Source organism: Apaloderma vittatum, unplaced genomic scaffold (genome assembly GCF_000703405.1).
Source record: "Apaloderma vittatum isolate BGI_N311 unplaced genomic scaffold, ASM70340v1 scaffold334, whole genome shotgun sequence".
Taxonomy (NCBI): Eukaryota; Metazoa; Chordata; class Aves; order Trogoniformes; family Trogonidae; genus Apaloderma; species Apaloderma vittatum.
In genome coordinates, this window is record NW_009711884.1 from 21,284 (window position 1) to 43,924 (window position 22,641).

Consider the following 22,641-nt stretch of genomic DNA (forward strand, 5'->3'; position numbering starts at 1 on the left):
AACAACAAAACAATCCACCCCATGGAAACTTTTGCTATTAAATGAGGATATTCAAATTTTGCTGCAAGTCAGTTTTTAGAACACTGTTCACCACCTGGTTTTGCCTTTTCTCGCAGGCAAGCTCTAGCATTTTCATTTCCCCCCTCTAGATTATGCACACAGAAAGTTTATATTTATATAAAGGGGCAGAAACAGAAAACTACATTTCTGAGCCCAGCTGGAGTTGCAGAAAGCTACAGAGCAAGGAAGCACAGGCACATCAACCAACTTTGCAAGGCTGTAGCTTTCCAGAAGGACTGGATAAAACTTAAATAGCAGCAGCACAAGTAAGGAGTTCCTCACCTGCTTTACCCCAACTGAGCAGTGTGCTGAAACCACAAGCAGTTCCCACCACTCTTACTTTTTATCCTTACTTCACTTTCCGATGGGATTTGCCACTACCACCAGACCGCTTGCAGGTACCACACACCACCAGGGGCAGGTCTGAGGTTGCTTGCTCATCAGTCCTGCAAAGCTTATCTCCAGGTTCACAGAAACTGCTGACCAATATTACTCCATCATCACCACCAACACCAATATTGGAGTTTGTAAAGCTAAGCAGAAGCCCTGCAAGGCAGGGCTGAGGTTTTCGAGAGTGAGTATTGTGGCACTGAGCACAGCTATGAGAAAGCTGACTGACAGCTCAAGCTGTAGATGCAGGATTCAATACAGCAGTGAAGGATTATCTGAGCACATCAGCTGAAGGAAGGTTTTCATACAGCAAAGCTTTTTCAGTTGTTACATGTTAGCCGTGGAAGAAAGCACAAAGACAGAATTTACAAGTAAAACATCCTGTAGCTTCTTGCAGGTGGATAATAAAAAGAATGAAATCACCGACTTCTCTGACAGAAGTGAGAATTATTGCAGAAATAGCACCGTCTCAAGCCTTGAAACCATGTTTAATACATTCCTGTTAAAAGCATAACCCCGATGCACATGAATGTCAAGACATAATTATAGGATCCCAGAAGTGTGCCCAAATAGAAGGGACTACCCCACACAGAACAAGATGTCCCAGCACCCCACTGACTGATGCCAGCTCCATTCACCTGGCATCAGCACTGGATTTTAGCTGCTCAATCCAGATCTGTGCCCAAGAAAAACTTGAACACTTGAACTCATTCAAAACCGTATCTCAAAACCATATCTCAGGCAAAAGACAGCACTCACCTCGGGAACTGAAGAGTCCATCATTGTAACGGAAACAGGAAGGTCTGCATCAGTATAGTTACCAGCAGAGCATATTTTCCACCTGGCAATACACATTTTATTTGCCTATTGCCCAAACAACAGTGAGATATATTGCTCATTTACCTTAAGCGTATAACGGAAGTCACCACTATATGTAGACTCAGACAGCTGGTCTCTCTGAGAAAGATAAATTTATCACTAAAATAAAACCCTCCTCCCAAACCCACCACCACTCCTTCTCTCAATCTCCTCCACACTGCACAGTTCTACAGAAACACAGTGGGTAAATCTTCAAGAGCTGCTGAGTCTTTTGTTGCAGACTGCGTGCCTCTGCATTTTCATGACCATCCTTATTTTTTAAAATACTCACACATTAGCTTTCATAATCTTAAGTAGATCAATCCCTATTTTAAAGATCTAAGGAGTCAGCTTGATAAGCTAAGAACAAAAAAGTGACTCCTCAAAGTCAATCAAATTTTGACTCCTTAACAGGAATGTCAGCTGCAAGTTAAATACTGAAAATAGACACAAAAACACCTATATCATGCCTCAGTTCTCCAGCATGACAGGGAAACATCATCACTAGTTTTGGCTGGCTGTCATACAAACAGTTTAAGTAGAAAGTTTTAATATTACTTCTCTGATTAGAAACAAAGTGCTAGCCTAATAAGACCATTAGCCGACCACCAAGTGTCCAGTATTTCCTCTAAGGGATGTCTTGCTCTTGAATTCCACATGCTGCTGGGGATACAGCTTGACCTTGGAACCCACTAGATCCCCTGGACTCTTCCAGCCTTAACCCCAAAGGCATTATTTGCCATCTTACTTGTGTCCCAGTTCACAGCTTTCGAACATGGAGCTGCCAGAGCTCAGTCTACAAGGATGATGCCAGCTGTGCACAGGAGAGTTATTCAGGCATGAGGTTTCCAAAGCCAGAGCATCTGTTATGAGAGAGAGATGTGAGAAGTGGTGGTCATTAGCAAATCAGAATTTAAGACAGGTGTCAAATTTTAACAAAGTCTAAGCTAATCAAAGAAACAGACCAATCAAACAGATTTATAGTGAGACAGCTTCCATCTTGGTATGAAGCCCTGGATAGGTGGCCTTATCATATTTTGTAGATGGACAGTCTGTAGCTCCTAGGGATTTTCCATCAGTCAGGCAAGAGAAACCTCCATATAGACAGCTTTGTGGCAGGGAATTGTTTTGTGTGGCAGAGAGGGCTGGGAAATAGAACTTCCTTTTTCTATCAATACTTGATTGGTGCAAGCTGAGAATACTTGCCTGATTTGTGGCTCAGTTGTGATATTACAGCAAGTTGCAAGAACACCCTGAGCTGGTGCACTTAAACAGCCCGCTCTGAGTGCTCTTATAAGGTGCACACGCAGTCAGGCAAGATCTTCTGTTTCTCCCACTACAATGTCAAATTACATTTGAGTACTTGATAGTTTGCGTGCAAGGAAACCCTGTGTTGTACCAGCGTACTGCTGGAATAAACACATTGTCTGTAAAATCTGAAACGTTCTCTGCAGTTCTGTGGCCCTGCAATGCTTACCTGCCAGTGGTTGCTTTTAACACTTACAAAGCTTGAGATTGTTGCAGGGAAGTATAAACACTTTATGAATGCAGAAAAATCAACAAAATACAATTATTTGGTTCTCAGTAGCTATGTTACCTCTTCAAGTTTTCAAACCAGAAGTGACCTCACCTCAGCAGCCAACCAGCAGAACATTACTTGTACAACTCAAGCGCCCTTGATCCAGACTGCCAAGCACATTGTCAGGAATATACTTGGATGAATGGATTTATACCAATAGTTCCTTAAGTTTTTGGGGATTTCTCTTAGGCTGGCACCTTTTCAGGGCTTTCATTGCAATCACTACAAACATGGTTCAGCCTCCTGGATTTCATGCAGAAGTAGGCTAAAGCCATCAACAGATTTTTCTCCACTATAACAGCACACTTAGCACTATTGATACTGTTCTATCAACAGCATCAACCTATATTTCAGGAGACAGACAGAAAAATGGCCAACACCACCAGGTCTTACCTAACAGAGGTGTACTACACCAGTATGAAATTCCCAAGGGCAATATCCTGCAAAGTTCAGCATACAAGATGTGTCCTTCACTCCATAGCTGTTTAGAGCAGTTGAGCTGCTAGTTGAAAGAAGAAAGTGCTGCTGTTGTTCAATAGCACTGGGTACATGAATGCCACCAACTCCTCTCCCACACACAGATACAGTTACATCTGCATAATGTAATATTATATGAATACATTATCTGTTGCTGTTTTTTGTCTAGAAAAGTTCACATCCTTAATGGGCAGAATAAATACAGGAAGAGGTAAAACTCCACTTTTCATTTGCAACAGACGTGTTGATTCAAGTTGAATCTGAAACTAGATGCTACAAAATCAAGCAAGATGAGCAGGACGGGAGAACCTAAATACTGCCCAAAACCCTGTGGGGAAAACCCAAATCAAACCAAGCACCTTTCAGCCAAGATGAAGAGACAGACTGTGAAGGGGAACATTCCTCAGGTGTCCAGAAGCTATGTCCAGCAGCAGGAGGAGGAGGGCAGCTCCAGCTTTGGCTGCATGGAGATGATGGGCCGCCCACCCCCAACCCTTGCTCTTGAGTGCACAGCACTTGGTTGCTCTTTAGTGCTGAAGAGCCATCGTCTGGAGATGGCTACAGGAAACCTCGGAAGCAACACTTAGGAGGCTGCATTTGGCCCAATGTTGCTTAAGTGGTGAAGAATGAAAAAGTAATTAGCAGATATAAACCCATCTTCAGTCCCCAATCCTTCTCAAAATACACTTATTTTGTCACAGTAACTGTTCAGAAGCAATAGGGACCTGGTTTTGCAGTGAGGTTTTGAAAACACTATTTTATGTCTATATATATGCGCATACATACATACATAAACACACATTTCAAATTTTTCAAAATTTACTGAATGCTTAACTTGGCAAAGTTTTTCACAAGGAATGTTGTTTATATCCTGCAGGTTGTGGGGGAAAAAAAACAAAAACAAAAACACCAAAACCAAACGCCCAAGCACAAAATAGTGCCACATTTTAACAGTCTCAACAACAGTCATAGCAAGCACACTCACCATCCCTTTTATTGGCTCAGCTAATGTGTGCAGCAGACTATAGTCAGATTCTAATTCTGCACAGCACTGTTGCAAGAGAGTTTAAGGCAGGCAGACGTAGAAGAAAAAATTTTTTTTTTTTAAAAAAAGGAACACTACTAGTGATTATGAAGAAAATGAAGTTTGGTCTTTCCAACTGAATTGCTTTCAGCTATCAGGAAAACTATGAGGTTGTTCCCCCTTGCTACTTTCAACCTTTAGTTATGGACAAATACAAGTTTTATTCACATGCTGCTGGTCCACAGTTTTCATTCTGCTCCTCTGATGCCCCTGTTACAGCCTTGGATACATTTTAGGATCTTCTGTTTGTTTTTTAAATGTTTGCTATTCTATGTTAAATTCTAAGCATTCAGACCCCGAGGTATCACATTCTTTAATAAAGCAGGTTGGAAAAAGTTATCCCACAATGTCTCACCCTCTGCTCCTTTCCAAACCTGTACAGTGTTTTTATTTAAAGCAAAGCACTCCAGATTTCTATGATTTCTAACACATTTCCACAGAGCGACACAAAGGTTACAACTCTTTCACTGCCTATTCCAATGCTTAAATACTGAAAAGTGTTTGATTACAAGATTTTAATAATTTGTTTTCAAGACTGTCTACAGAAGAGGGCTGATTGTGGGGGACAAACCACACCAATGTATCAGGAAAAGCTTCCCTCATCCCAGGAGCACCAACAAGTGTTTATAGTAAGGCCAGCACCACATTTCTAAGCTGTGACCTATTTTTTCCAGAAAGCTGAAGAAGGAAGGACAGTTTACTGCCCCCGCAGCTATGTACATGTTAAAGAAGAAATCAGACACTGCCAAATTTCTTGTGGTTTCTCTCAGCTGTAGATATCCTTCCACCAGAGCACCTCCTGTGCAAGCCTACCTTTTCCTCTGCCACCAAACAAGCATCATACCTGACACAGCAATTCACAGAGTCGCCTTTGAAGCAGTTCCCATCTCAGTACATTAGCAGTTACTATGAAGAGACATTTACAAGTCTTACAGGGCTCCTTAAAATTTCCTAACAAGTAGTCAGGTGTTACAGCATCTTTAGAACTGACAACTGCTTGTCACAAACCCATTGTACTTTGCTTTAGTCCGGTTATACCTACAACAGTTTTCCACAGGAAAGACTTAGAGTTATGAGTTCTGCCATACAGCAAACACTAGGCACTTTTCCTTCCCTTTAGCTACATTGCTCCTTTCTATAAAGGGCAGGGACAATGCTTCCCCACATTGTCAGCATCAAGTGCCACAGTTCCCTGTGACAACGGACAAGTCCCTTGTGACTTACTGGAGGAGAAGCATTTTACCTTCCAACTTAATGTTCAGAGTTGGAAAGGGACACACTATTTCTGTTGTTACACCTCTTACTAAAAACGCCAACCCCACAGTTTGAAGGGAGCAGTAAACACGAAAGCAACATGTGCAAGAGTTAATGGTGGCACATTACCAGCAGTTACTCACTTCTCTGCTCTTCCACCTTTTCCTGAAGTAACTGGCAAGTGCTTGATAAAGCTGCATTCATGTCCTTGAGTTTTTGCTGTTCAGAAATGGCTTCCTCTAACTTGCATTTCAAGGATGCAACTTCTTCACAAGCAGAGTGAAGGGCTTCAACTTGATCCTCCATCTAAGCACAAAACAATATTTTAAAAAAAAAAAAGATAACAGAAAAACAATAAAAATAGAACAGCCTGGCTAGCACGAGGAGTTTCTACAGCTCACACAAGTGAAGTCAAACTGCATCTGCTCATTATCAGGAAATGATAAACCTCCCTTTGAACTTCTGGTTTTTATGTTGGGGTGGACTATGTATGGAAGCTTTCTCCTTCCCTCTCTTTTAACCACTACAAATACACAATGCTGCCTCTTTAATCAGACAGCTGTCGTCACCACCCCATTAGCTTTTACTTTCTCCACCAGTTCCACTTTTGCAGGGAGACGTTCCATTCCAAACACGTGATTTCCATTCCCAAGATCCGTGACGCGCTGCACACAGACTTTTTCATCTGCTTGCTCTTTTCCCCGAGTAGAAGGAAACAGAACTGTCCCTTACCTGTTTGCTTGCATCCTCAAGCTGCTTTGTAGCTTTTTGCAGCTCTGAAGCAAGGGCTTCCGCCTGGCCAGAAGTTTCCTCTTGTAACTGTTTGACAGCTTCTATTTCGCGTTGCCTGCCGGGGCAAGAGAGCACAAACCACAGTCTGCTACTGACATTTTAGAGCCGGCACACCTGGGGGATGACACGCACTGGTGGTTAAGATATCCATCAAGAACCACCTTCAGCCGTTGCATATTGCAGCTCCCCAGAATCTGGCACTAGGGGATTTGGTTCTTGCTAAGCATAATTCACCCCAGTAGGCAGACAAGGCTTATCTATAACAGCTCCAGAATTAGGAAGCAGATTGAGGCTTTTCCCTGGTTTCTCCAGTTGACCAGTGCAATAGCTGTGCCAGCTGGCTACCATAGTGTAAGCCTATGGAATATCCAAAGGACTCTGAAAGAGCTACAGCTTCTGCAAATTTTTGCAGTTTGGTCAAAAGAATGTATTATCCTATGATTTGGAAAAAAAATAATTTGATATAGTCAATTGTTTCTAGAAAAGATACCCTCTGAAACACTGGGAAGTTAATCTGATGATGAAGCTGTGTATCTACAATAATAGCTCCAGTGTATTTCACTGGACAGCAAGCAGATGCCATCAGAACCAGCTTCAAGGAATCCCCTCTTTCACCGCAGAAGTTCTTTGCCCGTTACTTTCTCTAGCTCAGCTTCACAGGGTGGGGGGGTTTTGTGCATTTTCTTTTTTTCTTCTTCTTGCTACTACCACAAACAATTTTTGATACAGAGGAAAAGCTTTCAGAAACCAAGCCACCCGTATTTTTACCAGCTCTTTTTCAAGCTAAGAGAGAGCATGTGGGTGTTCTACATTAACAGCTTTACATGGAAGTTAAATCAGGCAGAAGCGCAGTGTGACTGCATGGTGACAACTGAAGACACATATGCTAAATGTAAAGTTTTGCAAAGGATAATAGAAGGCTGACACTGTGTAAGCCTGGATTCCACAAGACAACAAATTCAGATTAGTTGTTCTAGCAAAAAAAATAAAAATCAAAAAAACCCTACAAAAAAAACCCCACCACACACCCACTTGAGTAGATACTTCCCTGAATGTCTGAGGGAGGACGGAGGACAGGCAGAGGTTTACACCTGCTATCTTTTGCTGCCATATTTGTAACACCAAAACTCCTAGCAGGAAACGTGCCAATAATTTAAAAATCTGATGTTACATTTTCATAGAATGGCTAGAAATCCAATGTTATATTTTCATATTTAATGAGATAACTCCCTGAAGCTATGCAGTCAAGACCTTATATCACCTGTGGCTAGCAATTGTCTCCCAAAGCAATGACACCTGTAGGCATATGTTTTATGGGTCTTCTGCTTAACACAAAACCAGCAGTTTATTTAACGATTGCACCTGCTAGATAGACAGTGCTTTCTTGCTTTAACTGCTCTGTCTGTTGTCTCCCTGGTGTTTTCAAAAGACATCTTCAAGATCACATGTTACTTCATACACAAACCTTAGCTCTCCCTCATAGTGTAAATATTAGGCTAAAACCAGATCCAATCTCCAAAACAGCAGATACCTTCCTCTGGGAAAAAAAGTCTTCAAAATTTAGTAAACTTTTGTCCACACGACCAAAAAAAAAAAAACAACAAACCACAAAACCACCAACAAAGAAAAACAAACCAAAAATGTATACTGCCAAAAAAAACCCAAATAAACAAACATCAAAATTGAAAGACACACACATGCTTTGAGGGGTACCTGGCAGAAAGCTCTTTTCCCAGGTGAAATTGCTCTGTCTTGGTTCTCCTCAGGTTGCCTGCCATTCGAATAAAATCTTTCTCTAGGGTTTCTTTATATTTTTCCAGGAGATGAAGTTTCTGGATCCAAAGGTGTCTTTTTTCTCCTAGTTCTTGCCTGAGAACCTGTGGAATTTTGAAAGTGAGTTGTCATATGGTTATATGAAGAGCAGAGCCTGAGACTAATTCACAGCCCCAGTTTACATAGTTAGCATTGATTTCCCTGCTCCACCATTTAGTATCATCATCTGCATCCAAATCTTTTAGCAATAAAGAATGTGGATTGTTGTCAGTATTTTCTAATCTACTCACATAGCTTCAGGTTGGAAAGTCAGAGAGAGAAATGAATAAAAATACATTTTTAATGAGGAAATGATTATAAAAGAGAAATGCGTGTTTGCTTTGTACAAAACAGTGTTCTGTGCAGTCTAATAGATTAACAAAGCTACCTAAGCTTCAGATTTGTGCCTTTTAACTCCGGAATCTGATAGCATGGGGGAATCAGAGAGGCTAGGCTCCTGCCAACTGTTAGTACTTTACAACTTTGTTTTAATTATGCAATATATAACAGTTTGCAAAAGAAAACACAAGCCTTCTGTATGTCAGTTCAATTTGATAAATGGCTCCAACTTTTTTCAGAAAGTTACTTCTAAGTTGAAAGCCATTCTCAACCTTCCTTTCTGAGCAGATCTAGGGTGCACAGATAGCCCTCTTCCTCTTTAGCCCTTGTAAAACAAATAAACTGTTAGTAAGCATTTATAGTAAGCATGGTAGGAGATTACATAATGCACAAGGGAGTCTTCACCACTTGCTCTAGAAAAGTTCTATCACAAGATACTCAAATGCAGCAATAAAAAGCATATTTCATAAGGGGAAGTTTCATTAATGACCATCTTGCAGGAATCTTATAATTGATAAAAATTTAAACTTTTATGACCCTTTCCTCAAAGTACAACTAACCCCACTGCACCCATTTGAGTGCGTATTACAACAAAATGAAAAGAAACCCAAACCAATAAATCCACATTTCAGTTTGTCACACCCATCTAGCAGATGAAATCCAAGGGATGACCCCTATGACAAAGGCTTTCAGTTTTAACACCAATTTGTAGGAAGAAAAAGGGGAAGAGGATAAAAACAAAGTGCTAAGTAACATTGCGTTGTCTGTATTTCACTATCAGTGACTTACGGTATAAAAGTACTGAGAAAGAAGAATCCAGTCCTCTTTCTCTGACCTCATTTAAATGAGCATACAGAGTCTTCAGCTTTTAAGAATGCTTAAGGAGAATCAAACAGAGGTCAGGCAAGAAGGAGGCTCGTATTCCATACATTAGATCAAAGGAGAAAAACATCAATTTTGCAAGTAGGTAACATGGCACATACTTGTAAGTTAGACTCTAATGTTGTGAGCTTCAAACAACCAGTCAAAAAACACAACACCTTAAGACATCAGGTATATTGCATTAAAAAAACCCCAACAAGATAGCCTGAGCAGTTTACCAGAAAGGCATGGGATGGAATTGTGTGCAAATGTCCACAGCTTGAAGATCAGTTTCGCAGCCAAGGAAGGCAGCCTTTGCTCTTAAAATAACATGGTTTGGAAACATAAGGGGTACAGCTTTGTCAATGCATACATGCCAGCAGAAGAGAGAAAAAGTTTTTACTGTCACCACCGATACATGCTTAAATATATGCATATACACACAAAAACAAAGGCACACTTAAAATATGCTTTATATATAGCATACTTTAAAGCGTGCTTAAAAATACTGAAACCCAACAAAGTATGTCCATAACATATCTCACAGGAAAGGGTAGGGAGGTGTTTAGGCTTCAAGTGATATTGTATGCTACAAGTTTTAATTTTAATTTTTTTTTACAAAAGCTTTCTTTAGGCCTTTAAGAAGGTACTTGGAATTTATTTTTTTAGATGTTGTTTGGCTCCATATACCATATTTCACATGTATCCGACTTGTTCTACCTAGGTGAAGACAATATGTTTAACATTAAGTCACTTAGGTGGTTTATCACTTAAATGGTTTAGTGTTAGGGTGGTAGGTTGGACTTAATGATCTTAAAGGTCCTTTCCAACCTTTATGAGTCTATGACTTCCCATTCCAGCAGGTCCCAGAAAGGCAAGACCTTTTTTTTTCAGACGATCTTGTTTTTCCTCAATCCTCTGTTAGCTTAGTTTCCAAATGCCTTGCTCTCTAGGAGCCAGAAATAGGATACTTTTGCCATGATTAACTCAATACCCACACTAAAAGTTTTTAGCTTCATACGTTTAACGGGAGTATGATCTCAACATGAACAGTAAGTTAACAAGCTTTTTTGAGGTGTGACAGTATTGAAGGAGGAAGGTTTTAGTCAAGATGAAAAAGCTACATCAACCCATGAGCCAGCAGTTTCCGCAGAGTCTACCCATGGTCATACCAGGAATGAGAGACTGAGATGGTCCCACCTTCTTTAAGTGAAAGCTAGCTGCAGAACTGGATGACTCCAATGATTGCTCCTGCCTGCCCAGGAAGGATGAGTAGGGCCAGCTACAGTATTTTGCAGCACTAGAGGAAAAGCGTAGCTTACTGCTCAAAAGCTAACAGCTTAGAGCAGCACAGACTGTGGTGCCACCCGCTATTACACAAGTGGGTTTTTGCCTTTAGCAAAGAACTGAAAGAGAGAATTAATATATACTGTTCACTAGAGTTTTCTGTAGCAATGTTCCTAAAAACAGATTAGTAAGAAGGAGCAGGTTAGAGAAAAAGCTACATCTAGTAAGAAAAGAAAAAATTTCAGAAACCAGGCTGCTACATGGGAGGGAAGGAGGGAACAAGAGCAAGAGTTGAGCCATGACCACAGAATACTGTGGGGAAGTTCTTTTTTGCCAGTTACCTTGAGCAAAGGTCTTTCCTTTCAAGTCTCACAAGACATATGAGGAATAGTAAAAATACATTATATTGTAAAGTACATTTTTGTAGAAACTTCTCCTGTGGAGTGTGTCCAGCAAAAGCAGAACACTCTTGCCTTTCAAAAGCAAGCAAACTCTACAAAAGGTTTTGATTTGGTCACCTGGTTATAAAGACACCTCCCTCCTCCTCTTGATGGCAAAAGCATGCACTACCATAGTCAGATTCAGAGCACAGGAGAAAATGAGTGCTCAAGGCACACACAAATATGCAGTGGGCAGAAAAGCTTCACAGCTCACACAAAATAGTTTTGTTGTCTGACCTCATTTTTCTCTTGAAATCAACTTGCTTCATCTACCTTTTCTTTCAAGCATAGTTTTAACAAAGTCAGATATTGCACAAGTCAGTAAAAAGTATGGCATTTAAGTGAAAAGCAATCACCACCTTTCTCCTTCTCATAAACAAAAGTTCCAAGATATTTATCTTCATACATCCATCCCGACCTCCAAAAGGACTGCTGTGATCAAGTAACAAACCAAGCACACAGCAGTAAGATAACCACCTTAAATTTTTACATTGCCCCACTACTTCATAAAACAGCTTCACAGAAACAGTTACTTGCCGTAAGTTTTCTTTCCCAAGCCTGCTGCATGCTCATGTCAGCGTCTTTCACCCATTGTAAAGAAGTCATGACGAGCTCCTCTGCTTCAGAAGCTTCCTCTTGCTGAAAATGAATAAATAAAATCAAAGCCTGGCATTTCTACTGCTAGTCTGACACAACATTTCCCAGAATCACCCAAGTTATAAATTAAAGTGCTAAAGGAGGGGTCAAATGATATTGTTAGAGTACTCACTTGTGTGTTCACATCCCTCCCCTCCACTACCCCCCAAAGAAGCTATTCTTATTTTTTCAAAATAAGTAAATGTGACTCAATTATCAACATTTGAGGAAATCCTAAATCAAAAGGTTGACAGAAGACCACATCCGTATTCACATAAGATCAACCACTGACCAAGTCTTGCATGACAGTCTTAAATTTTTCTCCCACATATTCAGGTCCCTGAAGTAAAAACAGCACTTCACAATCCAGTGTTTCATCCAGAGACGTCCATTCAGTCTTGATAATCTTTGAAGAGATGGAAGAGCCAGGTAGCTTATTTTGGCATCTGATTACAAATCAGCATCTGTGACATTTAAACTTTCCTGAAATATGCCTGTATTGTATTTACCAGGAGGTCAGAGCTACTGAAACTTAGTTTTTCAAAATTATCATGACACAGGAATTTTAAATTAAAAAAAAAAAAAAAAAAAAAAGGGCAGCAAGCCCACCAAGATGCTGGCTTCTCCCGGTGTAAAAGTTTGCATTGTAAGCAAGAGGGAGTCAGTAGTTGGTTATCATTATTCAGAAGAGGCTTCACCAAATGAAGAATAAGCAGAACCCCTAGCTCCTTTACAGGTGATTTGGGGGAATGTGCCTCATCACAGCACTTGAGAGGCAATCACAGCCACTCGCTCTGGCTGTGGGAAGATGGAACATGGGACAATACAATACTTTTTAAATGAAGCTGCCTAGCTGAGAACACCTCTCATTTCTGGGCCTGTAGTTTTAGTCCATTAGTAGATTTTTTTTTCCTGTTGCAGATGTAACTCTTTACAAATGCACCACATAGAAAAAGAAGTAGCAGCACCGTGAAGTCTTACAAGATGCATCACTGTAATAGCACATATTTGTTATCTGAAGGGATGACAGCATTGTAAGGAAGGATAGGTCTTTCTTCTTTAGAGAAAGAAGTACAGAATAGAAGTACAGATAAAAATCTGAACTAAAACAATAATGTATTTTTTTCCCCCCAGTAGTTCTCCATTTGGGTGCTGGAAAGCTACAAGAACAGTAAATTAGAGAACAAACTTCCAGTGTTACATGAAGCGTGTCTGACCACAAGCACAGCTGCCAAGAGTCACCAAACCACACTGCTGGGTGCTCTGCAGAGGACACGGGGGACACGACAACTCCAAATCAACGGGCTCAACTGCAGTACGAAGATTTGTCAGCCTGCACCAGAATCACAAGAACGATCTTTCTCCTATGAGTCATTATCCAAGGGCCTCAGAAGAAAGAGAAAAAAAAAAAAAGAAAGAAAAAGCTGGACAGAACTGCCAATATCTGTCTCTTGCACTTGCTAAGAGGCAAAGGAACGGTACTTATGGACAGATGTTTATCTAAGTTAAAAGGATAAGTTAGAGGAAGACTACAACCTTGTCAAGGTGCTTAATTTTCTTTTTCACTACACTAGACTTCAAGGAAAAAGTCTCCCTTCCTGCAATTGGAAATTATTTTTTGTGTAAGGTGTAGGCAGCACAAGAAGCAGCAGACCATTACTTTCTTCATCATTAATAACAAATTTTGAAATTCTTCTCCTATCGGTCTGCTCTTCTGCCAGCTAAATGCATGACCCTAGCTCTTCCAGATTTCCTTTGTACTTCTCCAAGTACTTTGCTTGCTTTTCTTTAGATGAACTCATAACCTTCCCCTTCTGTGCTTGTGTGCTAAGACTAACAGCTTCAAGTCCCAGGATTATTAATGATCTACAGGGAATAAAGATTTGTTCTTTCTTTACCAATGCAAGACAACTGGGATGATAGTAAATAAAGATTTGACTCATACCTCTGAAGACTGAGCAAGCTCCAGTTCACAGTGCAGCGAATTTGTCCCTTCAGAAAGGTTGCTGTTAAATTTACACGATGGGAAACTCAACCCATTTCTAAAAGAAGAAGGGGGGAAACAAAAGAAAAAATATAAGCTTTATTTTTTAAAAACTTTCAATGAACCAGATTTCCTGGATTTTTTCCACAATACTCACAAGATCAGCTCTAGCTGCATGTGTTGCATGTTCTCCAGTAGCTTTTTTTTTTCTGCCTGCAGTGTCTAAAACATACATCAATCCTAGTTAGATTGCTGGTTTTTCATGCAGAATAAGCCTAGGATATGCAGGTTTTCCCCTCACATAGTCAAAAATTAAGGCTGGGTCACATACCTCTATTATCGAGGAGCACTCCACAACAGTTAACTTCAATTCTCTGATGGCCTCCTCCTTCTGCAGAGATTGTGGAGAAAAGAAACTTTAGAATACACAACCCAAGAACTAGCACACTGAAGTGCATCTCGTACTTAGAGCTAGGATGTTTTGTAACCAAAAGAATGCTCTACTCAATCCTATGTCACAGCAGTAAGCTATACAATTTAGATTTGAGCACCAACCTAATTATGCAACATAAAAATAGCTGCAAACCGAAAAGTAGACAATCGATTACCTTGCACATTGTCTAACAAAGCACTCAGAAGATCTTTTGTATGTAGCTCCTGAATTAAGGAGGCAGAAAAACCTCTTTCCAAGTGCTGTGTTTTACCTTATTACTTAACCTGGCTTCTGTACTAGCAGCAGCAGATTAAACTGGATGGAAGCATTCTAGTTATCACTGGAAAGCTGGGCTATATTATGCCTGGCATGAATTTTTATTCAAGCTATCTCTTAAAACAAGTTGCAGTGTTCAGAGTTTGCTCTTTTTAGTTTTCATTATTAAAGGCATAGAGTGTAGCGCTCTGCAGATTAAACACCCTCTTATGGGAGAGCTGATGGAGAACATATCAATCCCCACAGTGAGACTGTGGAGTTAGAAGTTTTCTTAGCATCACAAACTAGCAATTAAATTCAGTCATGTTTTGCCATTAGGATACGTTAGAACAGAGAGCACGGCACAGGCAAACAGAGCATTTCTTAGAGAAAACGGGTAGGAAAAAACTCCAGGTAGGAGCTCTGGTCCTCTCACCCGTTCTATGAATTCCTTTCCCCTTTGAAAACAATTGAAGTTTTTGAATGAAGAAATACACAGAAAGCTAAACAGGAGAAGTGAGTCTATGGAGCCAGGTTTCCAGCCTTGTCAGAGATAATTGTTTTATTGTGCTGAAGTTTGTGGGTGGTTTTCTTGTTTGTTTGGTTTCTTTTGTTGTTTGTGAGGTTTTGTATTTATTTTTTTTAAGGCTTGCTTTTCTCCAGGCTTGAAAAAGAAAGGCTGTCATGTTAAATTTCAGTGCCCATAAATTCTCTCCAATCTATCTCTGGATGAAGACCTATGAGAGGGGGTTTTGGTTTGTTTTTGTTTTTTTTTAAAAAAAAGCTAACACAGAAACCCACCAAACAACAAAACCCACACCCTTATCCCACAGATCCTAATGCCAACAAGCAAAGTCAATTTTCCCCACCAGTTTCTTCAAGGCTGTTTAAATGAGTCGCTTTCTTCTACAAGAACACACAATCTAGAAGTCTGCTTTTAAAACTCTCATTTAGTCACTAGACTAAAAAATCCTTTTTAATAGTAAAAGTATATTACAGAGGCTACAAGAGTTTTGAATCATTCGGGGACAAAGTGAAAGCTATTTTGGGGAAAAAAAACCCAACAAGTTGATTCATTTGTGTCATTAAACTGCTTCTGAAAACAAACAAAAAACCAAGCAAAAACAAACCTCCACAACAAAAACCCCACGAAACAAACTGCTATTAAAAAGCACTCGGCTGCAAGTGTTGGATGGCATAGAGATTAGTTTCTATCTTTGTCACTGTTTTACTTCAACCACACTCATTTTTGCAGGCAACCTAACAGTCAAATATTTCATCAGCTGATTTTGAACATGTTCTGCTAAATAGAAGCTCCACTACCCTATAGGGTTATTTGCCTAACTCACAAATCCAGAGAATGCCAACACCCTTAGGTAGTCTTATGTATTTGGTTTTTAACACAAAGTAGAAGATTAAAAACGACATCAGAAGTGTTCGCTCTCCAGCAGAGCCTACTGAGCCTTGTCCTTTGAGAAAGGACAAATTTGCTTTTCTGTTGAGCTCTGAATCACTATTTCTAGTTCAACAAAAAATTAAGCAATTTAAGTAAAAGACAAAGCAAAGGATCTTCTGCATTCTTTTAGCAACTGTTGAAGGAAGTAGACTTTAGAAGTTTCTGTTAATTTTTCTAAAGTTTGTAGGTTTGGTCTGTTTTAATAGGTTGGGATTTTCCATTTGGTTTTTTTTTTTCTTTTAAACTGGAAAAAAAAATGCCAAAATCTTTAGTTATGTGGGCTCACAGCCAGGTCATAAAGCAGATTTTTGCCTGCTTTGAAGCCATTTATAGAATGAAGTTCTGTAGTGTGAGAACAGTAAAACCAAAAGTGCCACAGTGAAGACTATTTCATTATCATCATACAAATAATCCCATAATCACTATTTTCATCCAAGAATTAAAAGCAACTAACCTGCATCAAGCTTGCCTCTTTATTCACCACTGTGTTCTCATAGAGATGTGCTTGGATCTAAAGAATGAGAAAATCAAAAATAATTCCAGCCATTGGTATGTATCATCATACAAGTTTGTTCTTACCTCCTACTTGGAAAAGGGGTATCAACATTCCTTGTTTAGAAAAATAAAATTCTTCTTTGAATACCTTGCACAGTGTGATTCAAACTGTTTGTGATTCAAAGTCCAAACAGTAAACGCAGTGCTTAGATATATGGTTTAGTGTTAGGTTAACAATTACACTCAATGTTCCTAAAGGTTTTTTCCAATATAAGCAATTCTATGAAATCTTGTAAAACAGTTAAAAGTAAAAGCGTTCTCATCTTTCAGAGTCACCTTTTTTTCTTCTTGTCTGTCCAGGCTAATAATTTCAGCAACGTTGGCCAAAACACGACTCTCTAATGTATTTTCTCAAGTAGTGGGGAAAAAGGTTTCCTCAAAGTTTGACTTGGAGGAAAAAATGAAGTTGACCTTTTATATTAGCCGAGTGTTTAGCCTCCAGACAGCGACCTTAGTCAAAGGTACGATTGTGCTGCATTTCTTTAAACAGAGTTTCAGGTCTGTCTATCTTCCACAGGGAGAAATTCCTCTTGACAGACCTGAGTAAACTACAGTTTGTCTTTTTATTCCTCCTAGAGTTGAAACACTTACCTGAAGCTCCGCTGCACTTTTAGACAGCTCCAAAATCTTCTTTTTAAGTCCGTTGTTGTCCATCCTATTTCTAATATTCTGAACAAGATACAGTGTTTAGGCACAACTGAATGGATTGACAGCTTGTCCTTGAAGAAATTAGGCAAAATGACATATTTATGCCCAAGATACTGCCCACTCTAAAACACTACCCACATTTATGCACATATGATGTATGTGCTTGTCCCAATGAAGCTGTTTCTCCTACATCTCCCCCTATTTCAGAAAGGCTGACCTTGATCATGGTAAACACGCAAAGGATGATGACTACCACATTGTTACAGTGGATAATAGATTCCTGAATCCATGAGGTGCTTCTTTTCACTGGTACATATGATTTAGCCTGTTTCTCTATTTCATCCTAAATAGTCTAAAACACAGGCTGCAAGCAGTATCACCTGATAAAAACTCGTTTATTTTGTTAAATATTTTATTTATAAAATACTTAAAGGGAACCTATAAGAAAGATGGAAACAATCTTTTTAGCAAGGCCTGTTGCAACATAACAAGGGGCAACAGTTTTAAACTAAAAGAGGGTCGGTCTAGACTGGATATAAGGAAGAAATTTTTTTTTACAGTGAAGGTGGTGAAACACTGGAGCAGGTTGCCCAGATTGGTGGTGGATGCCCCAGCCCTGGAGACATTAAAGGACAGGTTTGATGGGGCTCTGAGCAACCTGATCTAGTTAAAGATGTCCCTGCTCACTGCAGGGGGAGTTGGACCAAATAGCCTTTAAAAGTCCCTTCCAGCCCAATACATTCTGTGTCTATGAATAGTTCTCCTAAAAAAAAAAGAAAAAAAAAAAAAAAAAAAGAGAGAGAGAGAACCTAGACACATTGTTCCATAAGACGTATATTCCCTAACAAGCCTCATGAAGATCCCTGTCCAGTGTCAATGGATACATCTGTGGGGGGAGTCCCTAGTCACTGCAGGTTTTTTTGGTTACAGTCCTACAAAGGGCTCCTCTTTTGGATCTTAGAGGGAAACAGAAGTGAATATGAAATAAAAAGTGTTAGATGGAGATTATTTCAACATAGAGTTAGAATGTTTATAATGATGTTAACTATAAATATTCGGAATTGTTCCACAAAGCTTTAAAGTGGGGGAAGAAAGCTGTTTGGGGAAGTATGGGGGACAGAGGCAATCTCATATCCTTACTCACCCAACAAATAGAAAGTATGATTCACAGTGCAAATTCAACATAAACTTTTATGATAAGTCATCCTTGTAAAATATAAGATATTTTGATAAGTTAATTAGCATGTCAGGCTTCCAAGTCTGACAAGTATTTCATTTCTTAATGGTAAGTGTTTAGTAAGAAAAGTCATGATCTGTTTTACCTCTTCCTGGAGAGAAGTAATTTTGATGATGAGAGACTGATTTTCTTTTTCCTGATCAGTTTTTCAATAGAAAAAGAGGAGGGAAAAACCAAAATAGTTGGGTTTAGCACATCACATTCAACATTCAAAGTCAAACTAAGTCAAGAAGTAACAAACAGACAAAAACCAACAAAAGACAAAAAATAAATCCAGTGCCCAATATGAAGCTGTAGTGTTGCATTCCTTTGCTTCAGCAAGCACAGCAATAAGGGGAGAGTGCTGAAGCTATTCCAGCTCACAAATGCTTGCTGAAGGGTTTGACACAAGAATTTTGAATTAGAGTACAAGTGAGACCACTAGATGACAGGAAGGAGGGATTTGAGGCCAGAGGGAGTAAATCTAGTTGCGCTCATGCTTTGAGTTCAGACAAACCTGGACAGCCCAAACACCACGTTACACTTTTTTTTTTTTCTCCACATGAAAGAAAGGCAGTAGCATCTCACTCGGTGCCTCCATTGCACAGGAAACAGTAACTAACAAACTTAGAAGCAAAACTACAAAACTTCTGCTAATGTTTCTTGGACAACACCTGGAATGCAATTCAAATGCTCTGATGTAGGCAACTCATGCCCTTTGAGTTGTGCCAAGGTGCGCAAGCCTGGCTTCCAGCCACCGGTCCAGAATAGGCAAGTTTCTGATAGACCCTAATCATATCTAAGAGCCCATAAGGACATTGGCAATAACCTAGAGGCACTTGGGAAAATTTATTTTTGTGTGTGGGCATCTGAATCGAGTCTCCTGTCCCTTCTGGTTTGTAGAAATTCGAGTTAATTCCTGGCAGAATATCACCAACATCAAAATGAACAGGGCTCAGTGATGGCAGCATGAGAGCTGCTGCTTTCCAGCATAATTAAGTGAAAGACTGGCCCTTTGATTGTTTTCTTATTGTAATTGACAACAATTTAAAAGAAGCTCCCCTTCAAAAAAAAAACAAACCAACTTCAGTGCTTTCCTAACACTAATACATCACATATCAAAAAGCCTCAGCACCTAGTGGTACAGAGAAGGTCATGATTTTTACAGTTTGAACAATCATGTTATGGTTAAAGCATGAGATCCTGTACAACAGCTAAGAAATAAGAGCACCTACTAGCTGTTTATTCTGGCAGACAATCTGCTGTCTCTTCTCTTCTGACAGGTTCAGGCTGGTTTTTGCTTCTTCTAGCTCTTCTTCCAGTGATTCGGCTTTCAGTACAGAATGCTGAGTGCTGCATGGGGGGAATGAAACCCACAGAAACTTCAGGAAGTTTCTGCTGGTTGTTAGGTAAGCTTGAAATACTAACAACAGTACTTTTTAGAAGCCACAAGGGACCTATTCTTTGGCACAGATACTTAACAGAATTGCAAATATCAAGTTTAAGCTCATCATTATTGTCCAGTAAGAAAAGGCTCAAGGGACTTATCATTTATTCATCACTCCCTTCTACTCTCACAGTAAGGGATGAGACCTCAGTCTAACTTGTTACAGTGAAATATGTCAGGTTACCTGAACATTTCAACTAATCTTTACGTTATTTCATTGTTAGCAGTTACAGAAACCATTTCAGTTCAGTTTTCAAGGATAAACTCTGCATCATTTTCTTATCCTGATCTGATATCCCAAACAACATATATTTAACCAATGGGGCAAGTTCCTGTTCCTGGCTGGCTTTAGGCTGCAGAGCGCCCTAGAGTACATGGCCCAACACGAGGGCACATGTCCCACACCAGCTACACCCCAGTACTCTTGCCTTATCTCCTCTGGAAGCACTGGGAGTGGTTTGGCAGCTGACGTAACCATATTGAATTAATTGGATCAGATGAGCATTATGTAAAGAAAGGCTCATACCTGTAAAATTAACATGTTCCGAGGCTGCAGGCATACTAAGCTAGTGAGATAACTCATTTTAGTTCCTCAAGGGAATAGGCAAAATAGCTCTTACTGTGCTCACTTCCCTTGGCAGCAAGTGGGGGGCTCTAGGATTGGAAGTCTTCTGGTGCCTGGCTGTTCTCTTGGTATTAGTCACTTCTTTGTTCATTTGCTTTTGTTTGATTTTGCTTTACACTAAGATTTTTCCTGTGTGTACCTGCACAGCACCTCACACTGCAAAAGCCAGGCTATGAGCCACATGACTGACTGTATAAAAGCCAGAAGGTAGAGGAGAACAACCAGGCAGGAAGGTCAAACCTTATAGATACTAGTGCTTCAGGACAGTAACTTTCCTGACTTAACGTAGTAAGCCTAAAAGCATAAAGAAAGGCTGGGCCATTTGAAGAAGAAAGGTGGGCCCATGGCCATTACACTCTACACCTGGTGTCATCAGCACGTCCCACCTTTTTATTTGTTGACGCAGATCCTCGTTATCTGCCAATAGCTTATTGTTGGCCTCATCCACAGCTTCCAGCGTGAGCTTCAGATTTTTATTCTCTTGCTGTAGTTTCTGGTTCTTGTACTGCAGATCGGCAACACAGGTTATCAAGTCTGAAGTCTCCCTGTTCCAGTAACAAAACCAGGGAACTTTGAGAAAAGTGATTTGATCTAATTTAGACTTTCTAAAAATCTCAGCGTTGTTCTTCGCTGATTAGAGAGGCTAGAGGAGAACCCACAGAGGATTTGTAACCCTGCAGTATACAGCTATTTGAACAAAGATACCAAGTCAACTTCAGATCAGTTCTCTAATTCTATGGAGACCAGGAACTGTTTTGTTTTCAAGCACTTTTTTTCACGCTCCCTGCAACTGGAAGCATGCCACCAGACAAGTGCCATATCTGGATGTCTGCATGACACTATTTTAAGCTTTTTCTAGTCTCCTCTTAGGCTACCACTAATACTTTTTCATTAACTCTGCAGTTTCTGGAGCCTTTTTTTCTGCCCTAAGCCCTTCCCCACTCAAGCTTTTAACTGAAATTTGAAAAAAGTCATGCTTTTGAGATCCTGAGAAACAATAAGGAAGCATCACAAAGCAGATTTTAAGATCTTTTTGGCTAAGTGTAAAATGCAAAAAATATCTTTGAAATTTCTGGTGTTTAAGTGCTTTGCTGCCAACAGAATGTAAGACAGTCGTGATGACAAAAATAAAACCCCAAACAAAGCCAAGGATCAGATTTTCAGGAAATAACATCTTCTTATTGTCATGCACCTAAGAACTTGGGGGAGAGAATGAATCAGTTTAAAAAGAAAAGAAAAAAAAAAAAACACCACGTGACAAAACACTGACCACAAGGAATTAAAAAAAGCAAATGGATACAGAAGGATCAAGAGATGAACAGGAAAAATTACCAGTGTGTCGATTTTGCTTTACCCTAAAATTTTGCCTAGGTGCACCCACAGCACATCATGCCTCCGCAGAAGCTGCGAGGAAGCATCAAAAGCTAGTGCAGACTGAGGTCAGCATTAGAAACTCTATCAAAACAGTTTTCTAAAACAGTGGTTCTAGAAATTGCTCTCAAGTAATTCAAAGCTAGGAGTACTAAATTCTGAGAAAGAAGAATTGTTTAAATTCCATGATTCTATAAAATGGACTTACATGTCTCCTCTAGACACATCACCTCCAAAGGCCTCCAAGCTTCCCGATGTAATATTCATGCAGACATAGCTCTTTTTTGCTGGAAGAGGCGAGAGCTTTAGTTACAGAGTAAAAAAAAAGTGGCGTTTTCCTGAGTAAAAATAGAATGAAGTGGTATGCACCTTCAGAGGTATTTTTATGCATTTTAAATTCCAGGTCTTCCATGCTTGCTCTTGGTTCCTCAGAGGCACCATCTTCCCTGAAACAAAGAAGTACCAAGAGTCACCAAATCAGTACATCACTGATTGCTTACCAACTTTCTAACATTTAAAAGCTTTCAGCCAAGACTCACACAGTGGTCACAGTGTCCTGAGACATCTTTGAATATGGAAGGCATAAGCCACAGGAGAACTTTCTACTTCTCTGCTTTCATAAAAGATTTTATAACTTAAATTGATAAAAAGCAATTACCATTTTCCCTTACAGTCTTCAATCCACTCCTTCATGATGGCGTGAAATGTTTCCAGGTCCATGGAGACATCTTTCTGATCTGGGTCAAGCATGTTGCACAGCTCTTCAAGACCACTGTCTTCCG

At 39.8% G+C, this 22,641-nt stretch overlaps 1 protein-coding gene across 1 annotated transcript in view; it reads right to left on the reverse strand.

Moving 5' to 3' along the window:
* The window catches only part of LOC104272697 (lymphoid-restricted membrane protein-like), a 37,903-nt gene extending 15,294 nt beyond the window's left edge, over positions 1-22,609 (reverse strand). Inside the window, exons 1-12 of the mRNA XM_009867764.1 lie at positions 22,531-22,609; positions 22,068-22,146; positions 20,875-21,033; positions 19,652-19,769; positions 17,144-17,221; positions 16,452-16,508; positions 14,185-14,244; positions 12,162-12,275; positions 11,771-11,872; positions 8,208-8,371; positions 6,435-6,549; positions 5,846-6,008 (exon numbers count right to left, since the gene is read on the reverse strand). Of these exons, the coding sequence (XP_009866066.1) occupies positions 5,846-6,008; positions 6,435-6,549; positions 8,208-8,371; positions 11,771-11,872; positions 12,162-12,275; positions 14,185-14,244; positions 16,452-16,508; positions 17,144-17,221; positions 19,652-19,769; positions 20,875-21,033; positions 22,068-22,146; positions 22,531-22,609 (1,288 nt within the window). The remainder of the gene's footprint in view (positions 1-5,845; positions 6,009-6,434; positions 6,550-8,207; positions 8,372-11,770; positions 11,873-12,161; positions 12,276-14,184; positions 14,245-16,451; positions 16,509-17,143; positions 17,222-19,651; positions 19,770-20,874; positions 21,034-22,067; positions 22,147-22,530) is intronic.
* Positions 22,610-22,641: the final 32 nt, after the last annotated feature.